Source organism: Ranitomeya variabilis, chromosome 6 (assembly GCF_051348905.1).
Source record: "Ranitomeya variabilis isolate aRanVar5 chromosome 6, aRanVar5.hap1, whole genome shotgun sequence".
NCBI classification, from domain to species: domain Eukaryota; kingdom Metazoa; phylum Chordata; class Amphibia; order Anura; family Dendrobatidae; genus Ranitomeya; species Ranitomeya variabilis.
The window spans coordinates 270,758,983-270,778,996 of NC_135237.1; the positions used below are offsets into that span (position 1 = coordinate 270,758,983).

The window sequence follows — 20,014 nt, forward strand, 5'->3', positions numbered from 1 at the left end:
AGAGTGTCAGTTGTGAGGAGTTGTAATTGAAACAAGAGGGAGGAATTAGTTAGTCAGTTAGGGAGTTGGTGAGGAGAAGTGGATGAGAGCAGATGTGAAGAGAGAAGCTCCTGAGAAAGGGAGAAGGGGTCCTAGAGGCCAGGGAAGTGAGGAATCCACCCTGGGCGCCCGAATCCACGCCGAACGTAGTCGGGTGGAAGGATCAGGGGAACTGGCCCCCAGACTAGTAGAAGAACTACAAGACTCAGCTAGTAAGCCGGAGGCTGTGGTAACTGTAGGTGCCACAGCCACATCCACACATATTCGCTGAAAAGGCAGCCACATAGGATCAAGGGGAAATACGTAGAGGGTGTGGGTGGAGAGAGTGTCAGTTGTGAGAGTTGTCATTGAAACAAGAGGGAGGAGTGAGTTAGTCAGTTAGGAAGTTGGTGAGAAGTGGATCAAGAGGACCAGGAGGACGTCGCCTGAAAGGATCTGAGGCTGCTGGTTTGGGACACTGTGTGTGAGGCAAAGGGCAGGAGGGCGAAGCCAGCGCAGAAAGATGGCCGGAGAAGGCACATAAGTCTCGGCAAAGTGAACCCCAAATTACCTTATTAACTGCCTCACCTGCCCTCCACTACAACATTCACCATCATTGACTTTAATTATTAACTGTCCTGGGGCCTAGCTCTACCCGTGGAGAGCTGTAACATCTCTGCTGCGTCACCAACTGCCCCAGTGGACCTGAACTGCAGTCGGCCATCTCCTTATTGCCGAACACCAAGGGTGCTGTCAAGAACACCCCCCCCTATAAACTTTATTTTCCCCTTTCAATTCACTTTCATTGGACGCCCAGGGCCACGGACCGGGTCACCACTGCAGTGACAATACCCCTGAAGAACCGTCTGGCCCGGCCCGAGTACCCCACGGCCCATTTTGGTGTCACGAACAGGATGGATCCGCACACTTTAAATACTTCAATGCAAAAAGGACTGGTCCATCAGCCAGGGGGATCCACCTTCTGGTATGGCTGGCAGGAAAATGAAGAGGATCCACCCACAAAGGGTGGAGAACGCAAGGAGTACATGTGGACACGTGGGAAAGTGTGCTGCGGGAGAGACGACAACTTACCCGGTGAGCACCATGGCGAGTGGTGGATGGAGGGCTCCGGAGTGTGGGGTGGAAGCGGTGGACTCCCCCAGCAGGCAGGAGGGCTAGGACCAGCTGCCCACGGTGGACCCGGAGTTCCTTGGAGTTAAGGTGCAGGAGTTGAGTCGCCAGGTCCTGGAGACGCAGCTTACTGCGGTCGCAAAGTGGAAGGAGGCCCTGCTGAAAAAAGTGAACGGAAGGTGACCTCGTGACCAGCAGTGGAGGAGGAGACCGACACTGGAGAGGAAACAGGTACCAACGTTGCCACAGTGGCCGTGGAGACCTTGGTTGGGCCCTTAAAACCCCCGCTAGCCCTAATACCCGCCAGGCGTTTAAAAACTTAGCCTGGGACCAAACAGCAGATACTGGGGATAGACTCCCAGTTCCGCTTCGGCCTGAACCCATGCCCCGGGAGGTGCACGGGGAAAGAGTGGTTATCCATTGGGAGCACCAGGGGATGGGTTTGATGGGGTTCCCAGGGGGGGAGGCCCAAGCGGGAGAAAACAGGATAGAAACCCTCAGGTGGGAGGACTACTGCCGGCAGCAAGTGCCCAGAAGGGAGGCAGAGGATCAGAAATGCAGGGCCCAGTGGAGGACAATGGAGGAGTGCAACATGAAGGCCAAGGCCCAGGCCCGCAAGGCTAGACATGCTGACCGGGGTCTGCTGAGACAGGGCACTCCAGTGTCCTTTGATTTGAAAAAGGGATGGGGTTTCATCAAGGAGCCCGGGATGACCTCTGAACTCTAGTAACCTGGCGGGACATGGAGTCACACCTGCAGGAGGGCCACCCTTATCGTGACTTACACCCGGGAGACTTGGTGAGCTACACTCGGCAGGTGAGCGAAAGGGGGTGGTACACCCTCAATGTGAAAAAGTGCACAGGGGGATGTGATGTTCCCAGACCAATAAGCGCAGCGCCAGAAAGGCAGCTTCTAACCCAGATGCTGCACCAGTCCCTGCAGCTCCAGCAAGCATGGCCATGCGGACACAGGCTACACAAACCCCGGCTGCAGGACGTGCACCATTTGAATCCCCCGTTGTGATGCGTGACCAAGAACTGTGTTGGTCAGAATGTTGAAGGCACCAAGTGTTACCTTGGAAAAGAAAGTACAGAATGACTGCTAAGAAAAGTTAAACTGAATAATTGTTAAACTGAGTGTTTGTTCCGTTTAAAGACAATGTGCTCATGAACAGTGAATGGCCAAAACTTTAATTTGTACAAAGTTAGCACTTAATGTGCTCCTTGTTGGTTTTACATTAAACCTTTATAGTGTGAGTGGGACACTCTATATCTAACAGAAGACCAGAGAACAAAAACCATCTGGCGTGGCCGAAAAGTGGTCCAACAAGGTGACCAGCTATGACCTGTAGCCACACCCAGGGCCTACATTGGGGGTTTGAGACGGTTCCCCCATATTGCACTAAGGACAGTGAGGAGAATACCTGGCTTGGGATCTCACTGTAACCTGTCGAACTTGACAGAGAAAAGTTTATAAGAGTAATGCTATGTTTTATGCTCTGTTATTTATATGCAAAGTTTAAGTGTACAATACCTCCCATAAAGGGAAGATCTAGTTATACCATTTTACCTGTTGAATTGCAATTCAGAAAAATATTTGCATGTTTTTAACATATTTGCTTACTCTGTTCCAGCCCGGGGGGGGAGGGAATGTGGCGCCTCTGAGAGTCCAGTTGCCACAGAGGTACTGCACCTGAGCCAGAGGTGTGGCACTCCGCTCTTGGGTAAGGAGGGGGCACTACCCAAGACTCACACACTAGCATCCAACACCACATCACTCTAGGCCAGGGGATCTGGGCAGACCCTATTGAGGGAGGGCCCCATCTCAGGCTGGAGGGGGGAATAGGTAGAGGGTGATGGCGGAGAGAGTGTCAGTTGTGAGAGTTGTCATTGAAACGAGAGGGAGGAGTGAGTTAATCAGTTAGGGAGTTGGTGAGGAGAAGTGGATGAAGAGGACCAGGAGGACGTCGCCCGACAGGATCCGAGGCTGCTGGCTTTGGACACTGTGTGTGAGGCGCAGGGCAGGAGGTGGAAGCCAGCACAGAGAGACGGCCAGGGAAGGCACATAAGTAAGGGAGTCTCGGGAAAGTGAACCCCAAATTACCTGAGAGCTGGCTGGACCACAGACCCGGATGAAACAGCACCTGGCTAGGGACTGCATCTAAGAACTGTGAGTAAAGTGTGGAAACTGCACCCTGCTGTGTCCTCAAAATTATTTACTGCGTCACCTGCCCTGCACTATAACATTCACCATCATTGACTTTAAAGGGAACCTATCACCCCGTTTTTTAAAGATTAGATAAAAATAGTGTGAAATAGGGGCAGAGCTGGGCTTTACATTAGTGCCTCTTTGGTGCCTTTACACCCCCGTTAGGCTGCCCAAATACCTTTGTGAAGTGGCCGTTTTGTCCTGTCACTCAAGCTGGTCAGGTCGGATGGGCGTGGTCACAGCGCTGTTTGTCCCCCAGGATCCTGCTCATCATTACGTTGGTGGCGTAGTGGTGTGCGCATGTCCAGCAGATGAATCCACTGCCCAGGAGATGAATAACGGCGCGGTCTTCGCTATTCAGCCGTTTACCGGTGGGCGCGGCCATCTTTCCTGTGGCCGCGCCTGCGCAGATGGAGCGCTCTGCTGCCCGGGGCTTCAGGAAAATGGCCGCGGGATTCCGCGCGTGCGCAGATGGAGATCGCGGCGGCCATTTTCCTGAAGCCCCGGGCAGCAGAGCGCTCCATCTGCGCAGGCGCGGCCACAGGAAAGATGGCCGCGCCCACCGGTAAACGGCTGAATAGCGAAGACCGCGCCGTTATTCATCTCCTGGGCAGTGGATTCATCTGCTGGACATGCGCACACCACTACGCCACCAACGTAATGATGAGCAGGATCCTGGGGGAGAAACAGCGCTGTGACCACGCCCATCCGACCTGACCAGCTTGAGTGACAGGACAAAACGGACACTTCACTAAGGTATTTCGGCAGCCTAACGGGGGTGTAAAGGCTCCAAAAAGGCAGTAATGTAAAGCCCAGCTCTGCCCCTATTTCACACTATTTTTATCTAATCTTTAAAAAACGGGGTGATAGGTTCCCTTTAACTCCTTAACTGCCCTGGGGCCTAGCTCTACCCGTGGAGAGCTGTAACATCTCTGCTGCATCACCAACTGCCCCAGTGGACCTGAACCGCAGCGTTGGCCATCTCCTTATTGCCGAACATCACGGGTGGCTTCACAACCACCCCCGCCATAAACTTTATTTTCCCCTTTCAATTCACTTTCATTGGACACCCAGGGCCACGAACCGGGTCACTGCTGCCGTGACAATATCCCCGAAGAACCGTCCTATCCGGCCCGAGTACCCCACGGCCCTAGCGGGCACTCTACATGCAAAAAACCATTACACAGGCAGAGATGCTTACCTGTCTGAGGCCTCCAACCAATTACACTAACCAAAGTGCAGCGGACCCAAGTTAAGATGGTGGATGACAAATGCACAGGTGCAATAATACCAATACTGCAAGCCAGCCTACAATCAGGATTTGGCCGCCTAGCACACCTGCGCAAAAATGATCTGTATGTGGCATGTTCACACAGAAATACAAAGCATATGGCTCAGGCCTATTAGTAACGCCATATAGCGGGCCAGCCATTGCTATCATGCATCCTGTGTGAACAGAGGCCACAGTATACAGAGCCATCTAGGGCCCAGCTGCACCCTGAAAAAATGACGTGTCCAAAAACATAACAATGTATGTAAGGTATTAGTTGGTATTATGGCCACAATACTTAAGCCGGCAACCCACGTCAAGGGTCCTCACATATTGCCGGTCCTAACGCTAACAACAAGGAAAAAAAACCATAAGAGGGAAAAAAAAAAAATCAAGACAAAAAACCATTACACAGGCAGAGATGCTTACCTGTCTGAGGCCTCCAACCAATTACACTAACCAAAGTGCAGCAGACCCAAGTTAAGATGGTGGATGACAAATCACCACATGCACACAGAATTATTTAAAAAAAATCTTCATGGACTGCTTATTTAATCATTAAGGTAAATCATCAAAAAACTATTGCCACACTGGAAAGAGGGTCAGAAGGAAGTATACTTAGGATCGGGGAAAGGAGAGATGTATAAAAAGGAGTTTTTCAGCTGTATCCTCAGTCCAGCCATTGAAGTAAATTTGTGCCATACTTAAGGTCTATCCAGACAAACCATATGTGGTAGAAAGCATCAAATCATCTGCTGTAATCTACTCCATAAATAGGAAAAATAGTCAACCTCATTCACTCACTCTGCAATAGTAGGAGCTGCGGTTGGCCTCCAGTGTCTGAGGCTACTGGATCTTGCCACTGATAAAAATGTCTTAGTGTATCTCTTTTGACTTTAGCGATGGATGTATGGATATTCAAAATGATCTTTGGTGTAAGTTTCAGGCATCTGAGTGTAAGTCTAAAATTATATAATTTTTAATGAAGCCTTATTGCAGCAATTAATTAAAAACAAAAATACATGCTTTTTAATGAAATTTTTGCTAACCCATGTTTTTGCTACCCCATCTGAGGTCATGTTATAGGAGCAGATAGCCTGATTCCAGTGAAGTGTTAGTTACTGGGCTGATTGTGCCAGTTTTGATAAAATCACTGTTTTGTCTGTGATAGAATGCTGAGCTCTGTATGACCCAACTCACACCACTGATTAACAGCCTACTCTGTACACAGGCAAAAAGCTGAAAATCTGTGGGGGGGAAATACAGAGCTCATGAATATGGAGGAGTAGATAGCGGCAAGTTATTGGCCCTCTAGTGATATTTTCCTGCTGATAAAACAGTGATTTTATCAAAACTATAGCAATCAGCCCAGGAAGTGACATACTGCTGGAATCAGGGTATCTGTCACTATATTTGCTGCTCACAGATTAGCTGGCAAAAATATGGTGACAGATTCCCTTTATGTTTAAGAAAAGTATTATTTAAAACTCAACAAGTCATGTCAAAAGCGGTGTACTTACATTATACATCTATTAAAAATAGTTTGTGGTTTTGTGTATATATTACAGGTTTATTGCTCCTGCTGTTCCTCCCATGGCTGATATTTCAGCAAGGGCCTTATTTGTAAATCCGACAAATTTTGTAAGAGTAGCAACGGATATTAATTCAAAAATTAAAACATAACTTTTACTGGATTATATTAAAAATATCTATCCTAAGGTGCATGTAAACCGAGAATTGAAAAAGTGCTAAGTGCAACACAAATAAAGAAGTAAAAAAAATAAAAATGCAGAATAAAAAGATGTATACCACTGTTATATTGTACCGGACCTATTAGATACCAGAGTGTCTCTTTATATAATTCAAATGGACGGACGCTCAATCAAATTCCGTATACATAGAGTCCTTTTACCAGTTACTGCATATACCGGGGTTTTATATGTTTCATTAGGTATAACCGGTATACCATCATGCACCGATCTGTGAGCACGCTTTCTTTAATGCCAGAACAATACCAACACGCTACGACGATTTATGAAATTAATCCCACATCAAGGATTGATCGCTACCTTCGATCAGATGCATATGCAGTATTGAAAAATTAGAACATTCTAGTGGTATATAGTCAACATGCTCGTCCACATAATGTTATAGAGATGTACCAAGAATCACATCTCAATCACGCAATCTTTGTTCACTATATATGTGTGAATACATCAAATGCCAATACATGTAGCATAGGTTCAAGATAGTGAACTGGAATAGCGTTATCAATATACTCATCTGGGTCCGCAGAGTTACTTGCTGGAAAACCCATAGGTACAGACAGGGTCGTCACCGGTAGTGTACATTCTGATATTGCTACATGGTTCCCTTGTACCGCAATGTCTCCCGACGCATTTCTTCACATTGATTCATCAGGGGATAGTGACATTAGGAGCAGAGCTGACACGCTCTTGAAATTACCTGCCTTAAGTAGATTATTCAAACATCGTGGCGCTGCACTTCCGGATGCCGGGATCCCCACTTCCGGAATATGAGCGCATGCGCCGTTGTGGTTGTATCACGCCTGATAGCAAGCGGTAACCCATGAACCGCCAACGTCACTTCCGGTCCGCGAGCAACGCTGCCCGCTGCAAACTTACTGTAATATTCCACCTCCATTACCTCTCCAAACGCCGCAATTAACTGAGGTATACTGATACTACAGGCGATATAATCATATAGGTAGAGTAGTTCATACTCGGCCTAGGCCTTTTAAGATATGTACAGGTTTTCAGCGTTTCTTCCAGGGCCGGACTGGGACTAAAATTCAGCCCTGGCATTTGAAGTCACACAGGCCCACTTGTCACATGGTGACTGTATAATATCTTTGTACACTTGTAGGCTACAAGAAGTGAGGGGAGTGTAACACGACTATATAACATATAATTACAGCTGTATCCAGCATTACAGCTCAGCCCCCATAGAATGTAATACAGCCAGCCCCCATAGACTATAATACAGCACAGCCCCATAGAATGTAATGCTGCACAGCCCCCATAGAATGTAATGCAGCACAGCCCCCATAGAATGTAATGCAGCACAGCCCCCATAGAATGTAATGCAGCACAGCCCCATAGAATGTAATACAGCCAGCCCCCATAGAATGTAATACAGCCAGCCCCCATAGAATGTAATGCAGCACAGCCCCCATAGAATGTAATGCAGCACAGCCTCCATAGAATGTAATGCAGCCAGCCCCCATAGAATGTAATACAGCCAGCCCCCATAGACTATAATACAGCACAGCCCCATAGAATGTAATGCTGCACAGCCCCCATAGAATGTAATACAGCACAGCCCCCATAGAATGTAATACAGCCAGCCCCCATAGACTATAATACAGCACAGCCCCATAGAATGTAATGCTGCACAGCCCCCATAGAATGTAATGCAGCACAGCCCCCATAGAATGTAATGCAGCACAGCCCTCATAGAATGTAATGCAGCACAGCCCCATAGAATGTAATACAGCCAGCCCCCATAGAATGTAATACAGCCAGCCCCCATAGAATGTAACGCAGCACAGCCCCCATAGAATGTAATGCAGCACAGCCCCCATAGAATGTAATGCAGCCAGCCCCCATAGAATGTAATACAGCCAGCCCCCATAGACTATAATACAGCACAGCCCCATAGAATGTAATGCTGCACAGCCCCCATAGAATGTAATACAGCACAGCCCCCATAGAATGTAATACAGCCAGCCCCCATAGACTATAATACAGCACAGCCCCATAGAATGTAAGGCTGCACAGCCCCCATAGAATGTAATGCAGCACAGCCCCATAGAATGTAATACAGTCAGCCCCCATAGAATGTAATACAGCCAGCCCCCATAGAATGTAATGCAGCACAGCCCCATAGAATATAATGCAGCACAGCCCCATAGAATATAATGCAGCACAGCCCCATAGAATATAATGCAGAACAGGCCCATAGAATATAATGCAGCACAGGCCCATAGAATGGAATGCAGCACAGCCCCATAGATTATAATGCAGCACAGCCCCATAGAATATAATGCAGCACAGGCCCATAGAATATAATGCAGCACAGGCCCATAGAATGGAATGCAGCACAGGCCCATAGAATATAATGCAGCACAGGCCCATAGAATATAATGCAGCACAGGCCCATAGAATGGAATGCAGCACAGGCCCATAGAATGGAATGCAGCACAGGCCCATAGAATGGAATGCAGCACAGGCCCATAGAATACAATGCAGCACAGGCCCATAGAATACAATGCAGCACAGGCCCATAGAATGGAATGCAGCACAGCCCCATAGAATGGAATGCAGCACAGCCCCATAGAATATAATGCAGCAGAGGCCCATAGAATGGAATGCAGCACAGCCCCATAGAATATAATGCAGCACAGCCCCATAGAATACAATGCAGCACAGGCCCATAGAATATAATGCAGCAGAGGCCCATAGAATGGAATGTAGCACAGGCCCATAGAATGGAATGCAGCACAGGTCCATAGAATACAATGCAGCACAGGCCCATAGAATACAATGCAGCACAGGCCAATAGAATATAATGCAGCACAGGCCCATAGAATGGAATGCAGCACAGCTCCCATAGAATACAATGCAGCACAGGCCCATAGAATATAATGCAGCAGAGGCCCATAGAATACAATGCAGCACAGGCCCATAGAATATAATGCAGCACAGGCCCATAGAATGGAATGCAGCACAGGCCCATAGAATACAATGCAGCACAGGCCCATAGAATATAATGCAGCAGAGGCCCATAGAATGGAATGCAGCACAGGCCCATAGAATACAATGCAGCACAGGCCCATAGAATACAATGCAGCACAGGCCCATAGAATGGAATGCAGCACAGGCCCATAGAATACAATGCAGCACAGGTCCATAGAATATAATGCAGCACAGGCCCATAGAATGGAATGCAGCACAGCCCCCCCCCCCAATAGCTCCACAATCCAGTCATCACTCATTGATAAAAAAAAAACAAAAAAAACACTCTACTCACCTTTCCTCCTGCCCCGCGCTGCTCTGGATCTGGCTCTGGTCTCAGCAGTCACAGTTTGCCCGCCCGGTCACACAGCAGGTGCGCGATGATATGACGTCATCGCGCACCCGCAGTGTCAGCGGCAGGCAGAGCGGGGAATGATGGGAGAGGAAGCGTCAGCAGACGCTCTCTCCTCCATCATTGCATTCAACTGTACCGGCGTCTATGACGCCGGTATAGTTGAATGCGGGGCCGGGAGTGCGCCGACAGCGGCACACTCGAGCGGCCCACTACTGCCACCGGCCCTTCTGGCATTTGCCAGAACTGCCCGATGGCCAGTCCGGCCCTGGTTTCTTCCATCCACCGTCATTCTGTATATACATTATGGATCAGGTACAAACAAGGATGCTCTGATTATCACACTGTACTTTTACGCATACAAAGATACCAACACACATCTGCAGCTAAATTGGGTTAGGCGAATCTGCTCCTGGGCTGGTGGGAGGAAAATGTTGTTTTTGGAGAAACCACGTTTATGATTGAAGACAACATCGTCTTGTGTTTAAGATATATAGACGACGTGTTCGTCATATGGAGAGGAAATGAAATCAGCTTTAGTACTTTTGTGGCGGGCCTTAATTCTAATGACCCAGGCCTATCCTTTACACATGAAACTAATACCTCTAGGCTTCCTTTTCTGGACTTTCTGATTGAAAGAGGGAGAGACGGTGAATTAATAACCAGCACATACAGAAAACCCACAGCTTCAAATTCCCTCCTGAGATGGGAGTCAAATCACCCGGCCCCACTCAGGTGGGGTATTCTGAAAGGCCAGTATCTTCGGATACAGAGGAATTGTTCAGATCAAAGTAGATATAGGGAACAGGCTAAAGACCTGAGGAAACGCTTTTGTGAACGAGGCTATCCAGACCCAGTCCTCAGGGAGGCCTATAGATCTGCGGCCGAGAAGGATAGGAGTGAGTTACTCAACCCATCTGCACAGAAGAAGGAGAGAAATGATGAAACCATCAGGTTTATTACAAAGTACACCAATGGTGCAAAAGTTCTGAGAGAGATTATACAGCGTCATTGGCCCAATTTGCAGATGGACGAGGATCTAAAAGGTGTGGTTACTCCCACCCCCCAAATCACGTTCAGAAGAGGTAGGTCCATTAAGAATAGGATTGTCCACAGCCATTTTGTCCCCCCTGGTCCAACTAATTCCACCTGGTTAGATACTAAGATTAAGGGATGCTACAGATGTGGAAGTTGTCAATATTGTAGCTCCATTAGCCAGGGAAGAGATTTTGTAAGCAATGTGACGGGAAGAAGTTTTAAAATAAACCACTTCATCAATTGCAAATCGAAAGGGGTTATCTATAAAATGACATGTGAATGTGGTATGGAATACGTAGGGAAAACCACCAGGGAATTGAGCAGGGTAGGTGAGCACCACAGAGACATTGTCAATCATAGAGATACCCCTGTGGCTAATCACATCAATAATATGCACAATGGGGACATGAGGATGGTGAAATTCATGGGGATAGATCGGGTGCCCAAAACACAAAGAGGAGGAAATTGGGATAGAGGCGTCTTGCAGAGAGAAACCAAATGGATTTTTCGCCTACAAGCCGTTAATCCGAAAGGATTGAACGAACAACTTAACTCTTCTTCCTTCCTATAAGTGTAGTTATCAATAGGGACATGTAGCAGGGATAGCCGCCGATGGTGGTACATCTCTATAACATTATGTGGGCAGCACGGTGGCGCAGTGTTTAGCACAGCAGCCTTGCAGCGCTGGAGTCCTGGGTTCTAATCCCACCTTGGACAACATCTGCAAAGAGTTTGTATGTTCTCTCCGTGTTTGCGTGGGTTTCCTCCGGGCACTCCGGTTTCCTCCCACATTCCAAAGACATACTGATAGGGAATTTAGATTGTGAGCCCCATAAAAATAAAGATTATTATTATAAGATTATTATGTGGACGAGCATGTTGACTATATACCACTAGAATGTTCTAATTTTGCAATACTGCATATGCATCTGATCGAAGGTAGCGATCAATCCTTTGATGTGGGATTCATAAATCATCGTAGCGTGTTGGTATTGTTCTGGCATTAAAGAAAGCGTGCTCACAGATCGGTGCATGATGGTATACTGGTTATACCTAATGAAACATATAAAACCCCGGTATATGCAGTAACTGGTAAAAGGGCTCTATGTATACGGAATTTGATTGAGCGTCCGTCCATTTGGATTATATAAAGAGACACTCTGGTATCTAATAGGTCCGGTACAATATAACAGTGGTATACATCTTTTTATACTGCCTTTTTATTTTTTTCACTTCTTTATTTGTGTTGCACTTAGCACTTTTTCAAAGCATGGTTTACATGCACCTTAGGATAGATATTTTTAATATAATCCAGTAAAAGTTATCCTCCCATGGCTGAAATGATCGTCAACCTTTAGTGGGGATCCAAGGTTCTCAACAGCTTCTCTGCTCTGTTCCTCTACTTCATGTTATGTAATGATCTGACAGCATTAAAGTAGATAGATAAATCAGTAGTTTTTTTATTGGGATGCTGAGGCCATGTGTGAGGGACTCCTTCCTCTAAAGGTTGGTGGCAGGATTTAAAAAAAGAAGCCGACATTCTGCTTCTTCCAGGCCACATGGTGTAGTCTGTCCATCCAAAAAAAGTGAAGTGACCAGAATAACAGAGGAATGAGTAAAGAAGCTAAAATGGGTGAAAATTACCGTGGACAATGGTGTTTTTACAGTGAATATAGTTAGAGATTTTCTTTTTTCAACTCGTGGGATACCAACCCCTTAAAAAGAGGTTTCCATGCCTTTTGAAGTACCCCTTTTCAAACTTATCATTCTGTTTATGTGATGATCACTATTTGTTATCTCTTCCAGATGAACTCAGTGTAGATTCCATGTCTATGGAGGCTGAAGATGATGAGTTCATAAAAGTAACAGATGAAGCTGAACTAGCCGAAACTGAACGAATGATTGAAGAAGATGATGACATTAAACGTGAAATCAAAATAGCCCGACGGATTGCAGAAATGTCAAAGAAAGAGTCTTTGTTATTTGTACCAGATAAGCGTGAAGATGAACAAGAAAGTGAAGATCATGGAACTGATACAGAATCAGATTATCAAGATGGCTGGCAGGTAATCCTCCTGAGAAATAGATACAGAAAGTTTACTAGAAAATCGTGTAGTCTTTCATTGAACAATAAATACTCTTTATTAATTAGAAGTGTATAGGAATCCCAACAGGTCATATTTTGATGTTATATTCCAATAACTGTCACATACAGTATGTTCTCTGTGTTGGGAAACTCTTAAAATATGAACTGTTAAGATACACAGATTTATACATATGCTAGTATTCTCAATTCTGTCAAATTACAAGTTTACATGATCTTTAACTACAACTAGACTATAAATGTTTGGCTTAGTCCACACTTTACTCTGCACTGACCTTCTAACATCATTGCATAGTAAGCAGCTTGTGAGTGTAGAGAGCTAGCTGTGAGGCACAGCAGCCAGGCTCCCCACAGAGAAGAAAAACATGGTATATTACCATTTTTTACCTTCAGACTCACTGTGTTCATAATGCTGAACAATAAAAAGCTGGAAAGAAAGTAAAAGCGCAATAGGGTCTTATGTGGGTATTAAGAGATACCTCTAATCAGATTTTACTCACCAGATAGAGCCCTTAATGCTCCTAATATAAATAAAAACACGAAAGTTAGTATCACAGATAACATCCAGGTACCTTATAGATGATGTCGTCTCTAGAGCCGTTCTCCTTCTTTTCTTCATCTTGTCCAGACTCCATGATGAGTTTTCTCATCCACAGCCGTCTCTGCAGACTTACATCTTCTCCGCTCATTTGCAGAAAATCTCCACATGATGCCCTTAAAGATACAAGTGTCATTATAATGCTCCTGAATAAAAAATTGCCCCTCACTATTATTGTCTGCACAAAATATGACCCCCCACACTGTCCTACTTATGGTACATGCTCTTCACACTGACCTCTCCTTTCCATACCGGCCCCCTCTTCACACTTTCCTCATACTGTGTGTCCCCCCCCCCCCCCCCGTACTCTCTCATCACACTCCCCCTTCCTGGCTGTGCCCTTACACTGTCCCTCCATGCTACGCCCCCACTACTCAGTTTCTATTCTGTTCCCACTCACTTTTCTCCCCCCATACTGTTTCCTCATACTATTCCACTCCCTCCTCACAGTGTCTCCTCTCACATCCCTCCTGTTCACCATACTGTCTCCTCATATATTTACCCCCTCACTTTCTATACTGCCTGCTCACCTGACTCCCCATACTGTGTCTGCACACATCCCATGACCCTTGTACATGTTTCCTCATACTTGCCCTCATTCCCCTGTACTGTTTCCTCATACATGCCAACCCATTCCCCTGTACTGTTTCCTCATATATGCCCCCATCTCCCCCTTTGCTCTTCATTTTGTCTTCAAATCTCCCCCACACATTAAATCCCCCCATCTCCACTCCAATTCTCCCCACACAATAAATCCCCCCATTCCTCACACAGCCCCTCATCACCCCCATCTCCTCATCCCCCCACAGCCCCTCATCAACCCCATCTCCCCCTCAGCCCCTCATCATCCCCCCATTCCCCACACAGCCCCTTATCACTCCCCCATTCCCCACACAGGCCCCCATCATCCCCCCCATTCCCCATACAGCCCCTCCATTCCCCAAAGCCCCTCAGCATCCCCCATAGAGACCCTCCTCATCCTCCCATTCCACACAAAGGCCCTCATCACCCCGCTTCTCCACAGAGCCTCTCATCATTCCCCCCATTTCCTGCACAGGCCCTCATCATCACCCACACAGCCTTCCATCACCCCCATACAGCCCCTCATCACCCCCCTTCTCCCCCAAAGCCCCTCAACATCACCCCTTCTCCCACACAGACCCTCATCATCCCCCCCTTCTCCCCACACAGCCCCTCATCATCCTCCCATTCCCCACATAGGCTCTTATTATCCACTACACAGCCCCTCATCATTATCCCTCCATTCCCCACACAGCCTCTCATCATCCACTACACAGCCCCTCATCATCATCCCCCCATTCTCCACACAGCCCCTCATCATCCCCCCATTCCCCACACAGCCTCTTATTATCCACTACACAGCCCCTCATCATCCCCCCATTCCCCACACAGCCTCTTATCATCCACTACACAGCCCCTCATCATCCCCCCTTTCCCAACACAGCACCTCATTATCCCTCCATTCCCCACACAGCCTCTCATCATCCACTACACAGCCCCTCATCATCATCCCCCCATTCCCCACACACCACGGTAATTTGCTCACACGGCTCCATGCTGCAGACCCTCAATCCTCTCCTCACACGGCTCCATGGTGCAAGTGAAACCCCTCATTTCCCACATATTTTCTCCAGCAGCCTCAGCAGCTTCCTGCTATCGTGTCTTCACTGGACTGAAGGAGGCCCCACCCCTTCCGGTGACATCATTACCTCCCGAAATCACCTCCGTTCTAGTCACTGCAGTCAGATCTTCAATTGTACTCGTGTCTGTAAGATACGAGTACAATTGACTACTGGGAGCCAGCGCGCTGCAGCTTCTCTGTGCCGGCTGTCAGCTTGACAGTCGGCACAGAGAACAGCTGACTCCCAGTCCGGGGGGCGGCAGAATGCAGCTGCCAGGGGAGACACTGCGGACTGCCATATCAGGCGGCCCGACTGCGCCCCCCTGCCAGCTGTGCCCTGGGCACATGCCCCAGCTGCCCCCTCCCCTAGATACGCCACTGTGAATATCCATTTCGACTTCTATCTTTCAAGCAGCGTGGAGTTAATCCACCTTTTTATTCCATTTTTTTCCATAATGCTGAACAAGCATTTATTATACAGGTTGGCAAACACTGACAGTGCTTCCTCCTCCAGATCCAGTAATCATGTAATTGCTAGGTTTTGGGAAGGAGGAACTACTGGGTCTTAGGAGACGCAGTCAGCTCTACTATGCAGCCTGAAATTTGAATTTCTCTAGTAATTGGTGCAACAGTAACAGCTCCAGTTACAGGGGAAATCAGCAAAAAATAATATAGTAATATATATGTTCAAATTTCTCTACCCTACTAAAGGTCTTTTAACCCCTTCATCCCGAAGCCTGTTTTCACCTTCCTGTACAGGCTACTTTTTAAAATTCTGACCATTGTCACTTTCTGAGGTCACAAGTCTGGAATGCTTCAATGAATCCCACTGATTCTAAGACTTGTATTGTACTTCATGATAGTGGTAAAATTTCTTTGATATGACTTACGGTTATTTGTTAAACAATCGGAAATTTGACAAACATTTTGATAATTTTGCAATTTTCAAACTTTTAATTTTTATGCCTTTATATCAGACAGTCATGTCACACAAAAGAGCTAACAAACTGCATTTCCCACATATCTACTTTACATTAGCACAATTTTTTTTTTAAAAATTTTGTTAGGAAGTTATAAGGGTTAACAAAATTTACAAAACTATTTTTTTAGGGACCACATCACATTTGAAGTGACTTCGGGAAAACTATGTGACAGAAAATATCCAAAAGTGACACCATTCTAAAAATTGCACCTCTCAAGGTACTCAAAACCACATTCAAGAAGTTTACTAACCCTTCAGGTGCTTCAGAGGAATTAATGGAATGTGAAAGGAAAAAATAAACAAAAATTTTCCTTTAGACCCAATTATTTTTATTTTCATAAGGGTAAATGGAGAAATTTCACCATAAAATTGGTTTTGCAATTTCTCCTCAGCATGCCAATACCCCATATATTTGGGCACATGGCAGGGCTTGGAAGGGATGGAATGCCATGTGACTTTTTGAATGTAAAATTTGGTGGAATAAGTAGCGGACGCCATGTCGCATTTGGAGAGCCGCTGATGGGCCTAGACAGTGGAATCCCTCAACAAGCAACACCATTTTGGAAACTAGACCCCCTCAGGGATCTTATCTAGATGTTTCTTGAGCACCGTGAAATCCCAGGTGCTTTACAGAAGTTTATAGCGCTGAGCCGTGAAAATAAAAAAATCACATGTTTCCAATAAAAATGTTTTTCTAGCTTCAAACTTTGCATTTTCATAAGGGTATCTGGAGAAATTGCACCATATAATTTGTTGTGCAATTTCTTCTGAGTATGCTGATACCCCACATGTTGGGAAACATTACTGTTTGAGTGCATGGCAAGGCTCGGAAGTGAAGGAGCGCTATTTGACTTTTTGAATGTAAAATTTGCAGGAATAATTAGCGGACACCATGTCGTGTTAGCAGAGCCCCTGATGTGCCAAAACAGTGGACTCCCCCCCACAAATGACACCATTTTGGAAACTAGACCCCTCAGGGAACTTATTTAGATGTGTGGTGAGCACCTTGAAACCCCAGGTGCTTCATAGAAGCCACAAATTTTGTATTTTCACAAGGGTAGCAGGAGATAATGGACTCCAAAGTTTGTTATGCAATTTCTTCTGAGCTCACCGATACCCTGTGGTGGTTGAAAACTACTTTTGAGGCACGGTGCAAAACTCAGAAGAAGTAGCGCCATATTACAGTGCAGATTTTGCTGCACTGGTTTGATGGTGCCATGTCACATTGGCAGAGCCCCTGAGGTGCTAGAACATCAGAAGCTCACATAAGTCACCCAATTTTACGAACTAAACCTCTCAATGAATTCATCAGGGGTGCAGTGATCATATTGACACCAAACGTGTGACACAGAATTTTATACCATTGCACAGTGAAGAAAAAATATTTACCGTATATACTCGAGTATGAGCCGAGATTTTCAGCCCATATTTTTAGGCTAAAAGTGCCCCTCTCGGCTTATACTCGAGTCATTGTCCAAGGGGGTCGGTGGGGGAGCAGCAGGAGTGGCGGCAGTGACATCACTCACCTGCTCCCGGCGCGGTCTCTGCACTTCCCTTCTTCTCAGATGGTCTCTGGCACCTGTAGCTCTTCCTGTGCTCAGCGGTCACCTGGCTCATTAAAGTAATGAATATGGACGCGACTCCACTCCCAAAGGCGGAGGGCATATTAATTACGTTAATGAGCGGTGCCATGTGACCGCTGAACACAGGAACAAGCTGCTGGAACTATCGGAGAAGCAGGGACCGCGCCAGGAGGGTGAGTATGATGGAGGAGGGTGAGCCATGCGATGTTCACCTGTCCCCGTTCCACCACCGGGCTCTGTCTTCCGCGTCCTCTGGCTGTGATGATTAGGTTAGACTGCGTGATGACGTGGGTAGTGCGCACCCTCTGCCTGAATAGTCACTGCAGAGAGCCGGAAGACACAGCTGCGCGCGGTGATGGAATGGGGACCGGTGAATATCGCAAGTGGCGGGGGCCTGAGCCAGCCGGAACTTTTTGTTTTAATCACAGCAGCAACAGCATACGGGGCATATTATTCTATGGAGCATCTTATGGGGCCATCAACCTTTATTGAGCAGCATATAGGGCATAATATGCTATGGAGCATATTATGGGGCCATCAACCTTTGTGCAGCATTATATGGGCATGATATTCTATGGAGCATCCTGTGGGGCCATCAACCTTTGTGCAGCATTATATGGGGCATAATATTCTATGGAGCATCTTATGGGGCCATCAACCTTTGTGCGGCATTATATGGGGCATAATATTCTATGGAGCATCTTATGGGGCCATCAACCTTTATGGAGCAGCATATGGGGCATAATATGCTATGGAGCATCTTGTGAGGCAATCAACCTTTGTGCAGCATTATATGGGGCATAATATTCTATGGAGCATCTTGTGGGGCCATCAACCTTTGTGCAGCACTGTATGGGGCATAATATTCTATGGAGCATCTTATGGAGCCATTAACCTTTGTGCATCATTATATGGGGTATAATATTCTACGGAGCATCTTATGGGGCCATCAACCTTTATGGAGCAGCATATGGGGCATAATATTCTATGGAGCATCTTATGGGGCCATCAACCTTCGTGCAGCATTATATGGGGCATAATATTCTATTGAGCTTCTTATGGGGCCATCATTAACCTTTTATGCAGCATAATATGGGGCATATTTTCATATGGAGCATCTTGTTAGGGCTGGTGGAACGCACCAAATAATTATAGGGATGGTATAAGGTGCGTTCGCATCCTGGGGTCCACCGTGCAGAGATGACACCTCCTGCTTGGTAATGGCAGACAATATATGGTGGTATAATGTGAACACACACGGGTTAGCTTCACCCGGTATGTAAGGAAGCGAACCCTGTTACGTCACAGGGCCACAATACTGCAGAGTGAACGCTAGTATTGGGTCACAGGACTCTGCCCCAAAGACACGGGGTTAGAGTCCCTCTAGACCACTAGCGCTCAGCGCCACAACTGCGGTGCCAAGGAAAAACCTAAATAAAGATTTACCTCACTGAGTGTGTGCAGCGCCGCTCTGGCGAACACCATTAACTGCCCTAACTAGGGACAGGTAAGCGCACTGGTTGCGCACGGTGCTGCACTGGCTAACACTGCTGTTAGACGCTATATATTATGCCTGGTGCTGTATGGCACTAACTGGCGCTATACAGCTGCAACATTCGTGAGCATTCATCAACACTAGGGATGGGAATGATTCGAAGCTTTCACCAGAACAGGCACACATCCACACACACAATAACTGATTGATACTAGCGCATGGCCGAGCGGTCATGCAAACCTTTTATATCTGTAGCCTTCCAGGACCTTCCTAGTGCTCCAATCGGAGCCGCTACAGGACCTGAGCATGTGACCCCCAACCACTAATGAGAGGTCGTCTCGTGGGCATGCTCAGTAGAAGAAAAGCAATCCCTGGAACGTCTGCTCGCCTCTGGTCAATGCTGGTTACAAAGGCTGAGCCTGGAATGGCAGCTGTAACCAAACGCACAGTATCTGCTTGAACCAGATGCTGGGACCAACGCCTCTGCTGAGCAGGCTCCACTGGAGCTGAAGGAGAATGGGAGACTTCAGCGGACATGGTTCGAGATTCCCCATGTGCAGCGGTGGGAACTCGACACCTAACATTACCCCCCCTCGGACCTCGCTACACTCGAAGGCAGCAATGAGCTCTGGAGCTCGAATGTGTTCAGCAGGCTCCCAGGACCTGTCCTCTGGGCCATAAGCCTTCCAATCCACCAAATATAAATTTTTGCCACATATCACCTTACACCCCATGATAGCGTTCACCTCGTAATCATCCGTGGACGAACCCGATGTCCCGGCAGATGACTCGGAAAACCGGGACATGTGAACGGGCTTTAGGAGGGACACATGAAA

The 20,014-nt window shown here is 46.9% G+C and overlaps 1 protein-coding gene across 1 annotated transcript in view; it reads left to right on the forward strand.

Annotated features, from left to right (window-relative positions):
- Positions 1-20,014, forward strand: part of LOC143782306 (NFX1-type zinc finger-containing protein 1-like) — a 390,131-nt gene that overhangs the window by 248,719 nt on the left and 121,398 nt on the right. Inside the window, exon 13 of the mRNA XM_077269621.1 lies at positions 12,581-12,840. Within this exon, the coding sequence (XP_077125736.1) occupies positions 12,581-12,840 (260 nt within the window). The remainder of the gene's footprint in view (positions 1-12,580; positions 12,841-20,014) is intronic.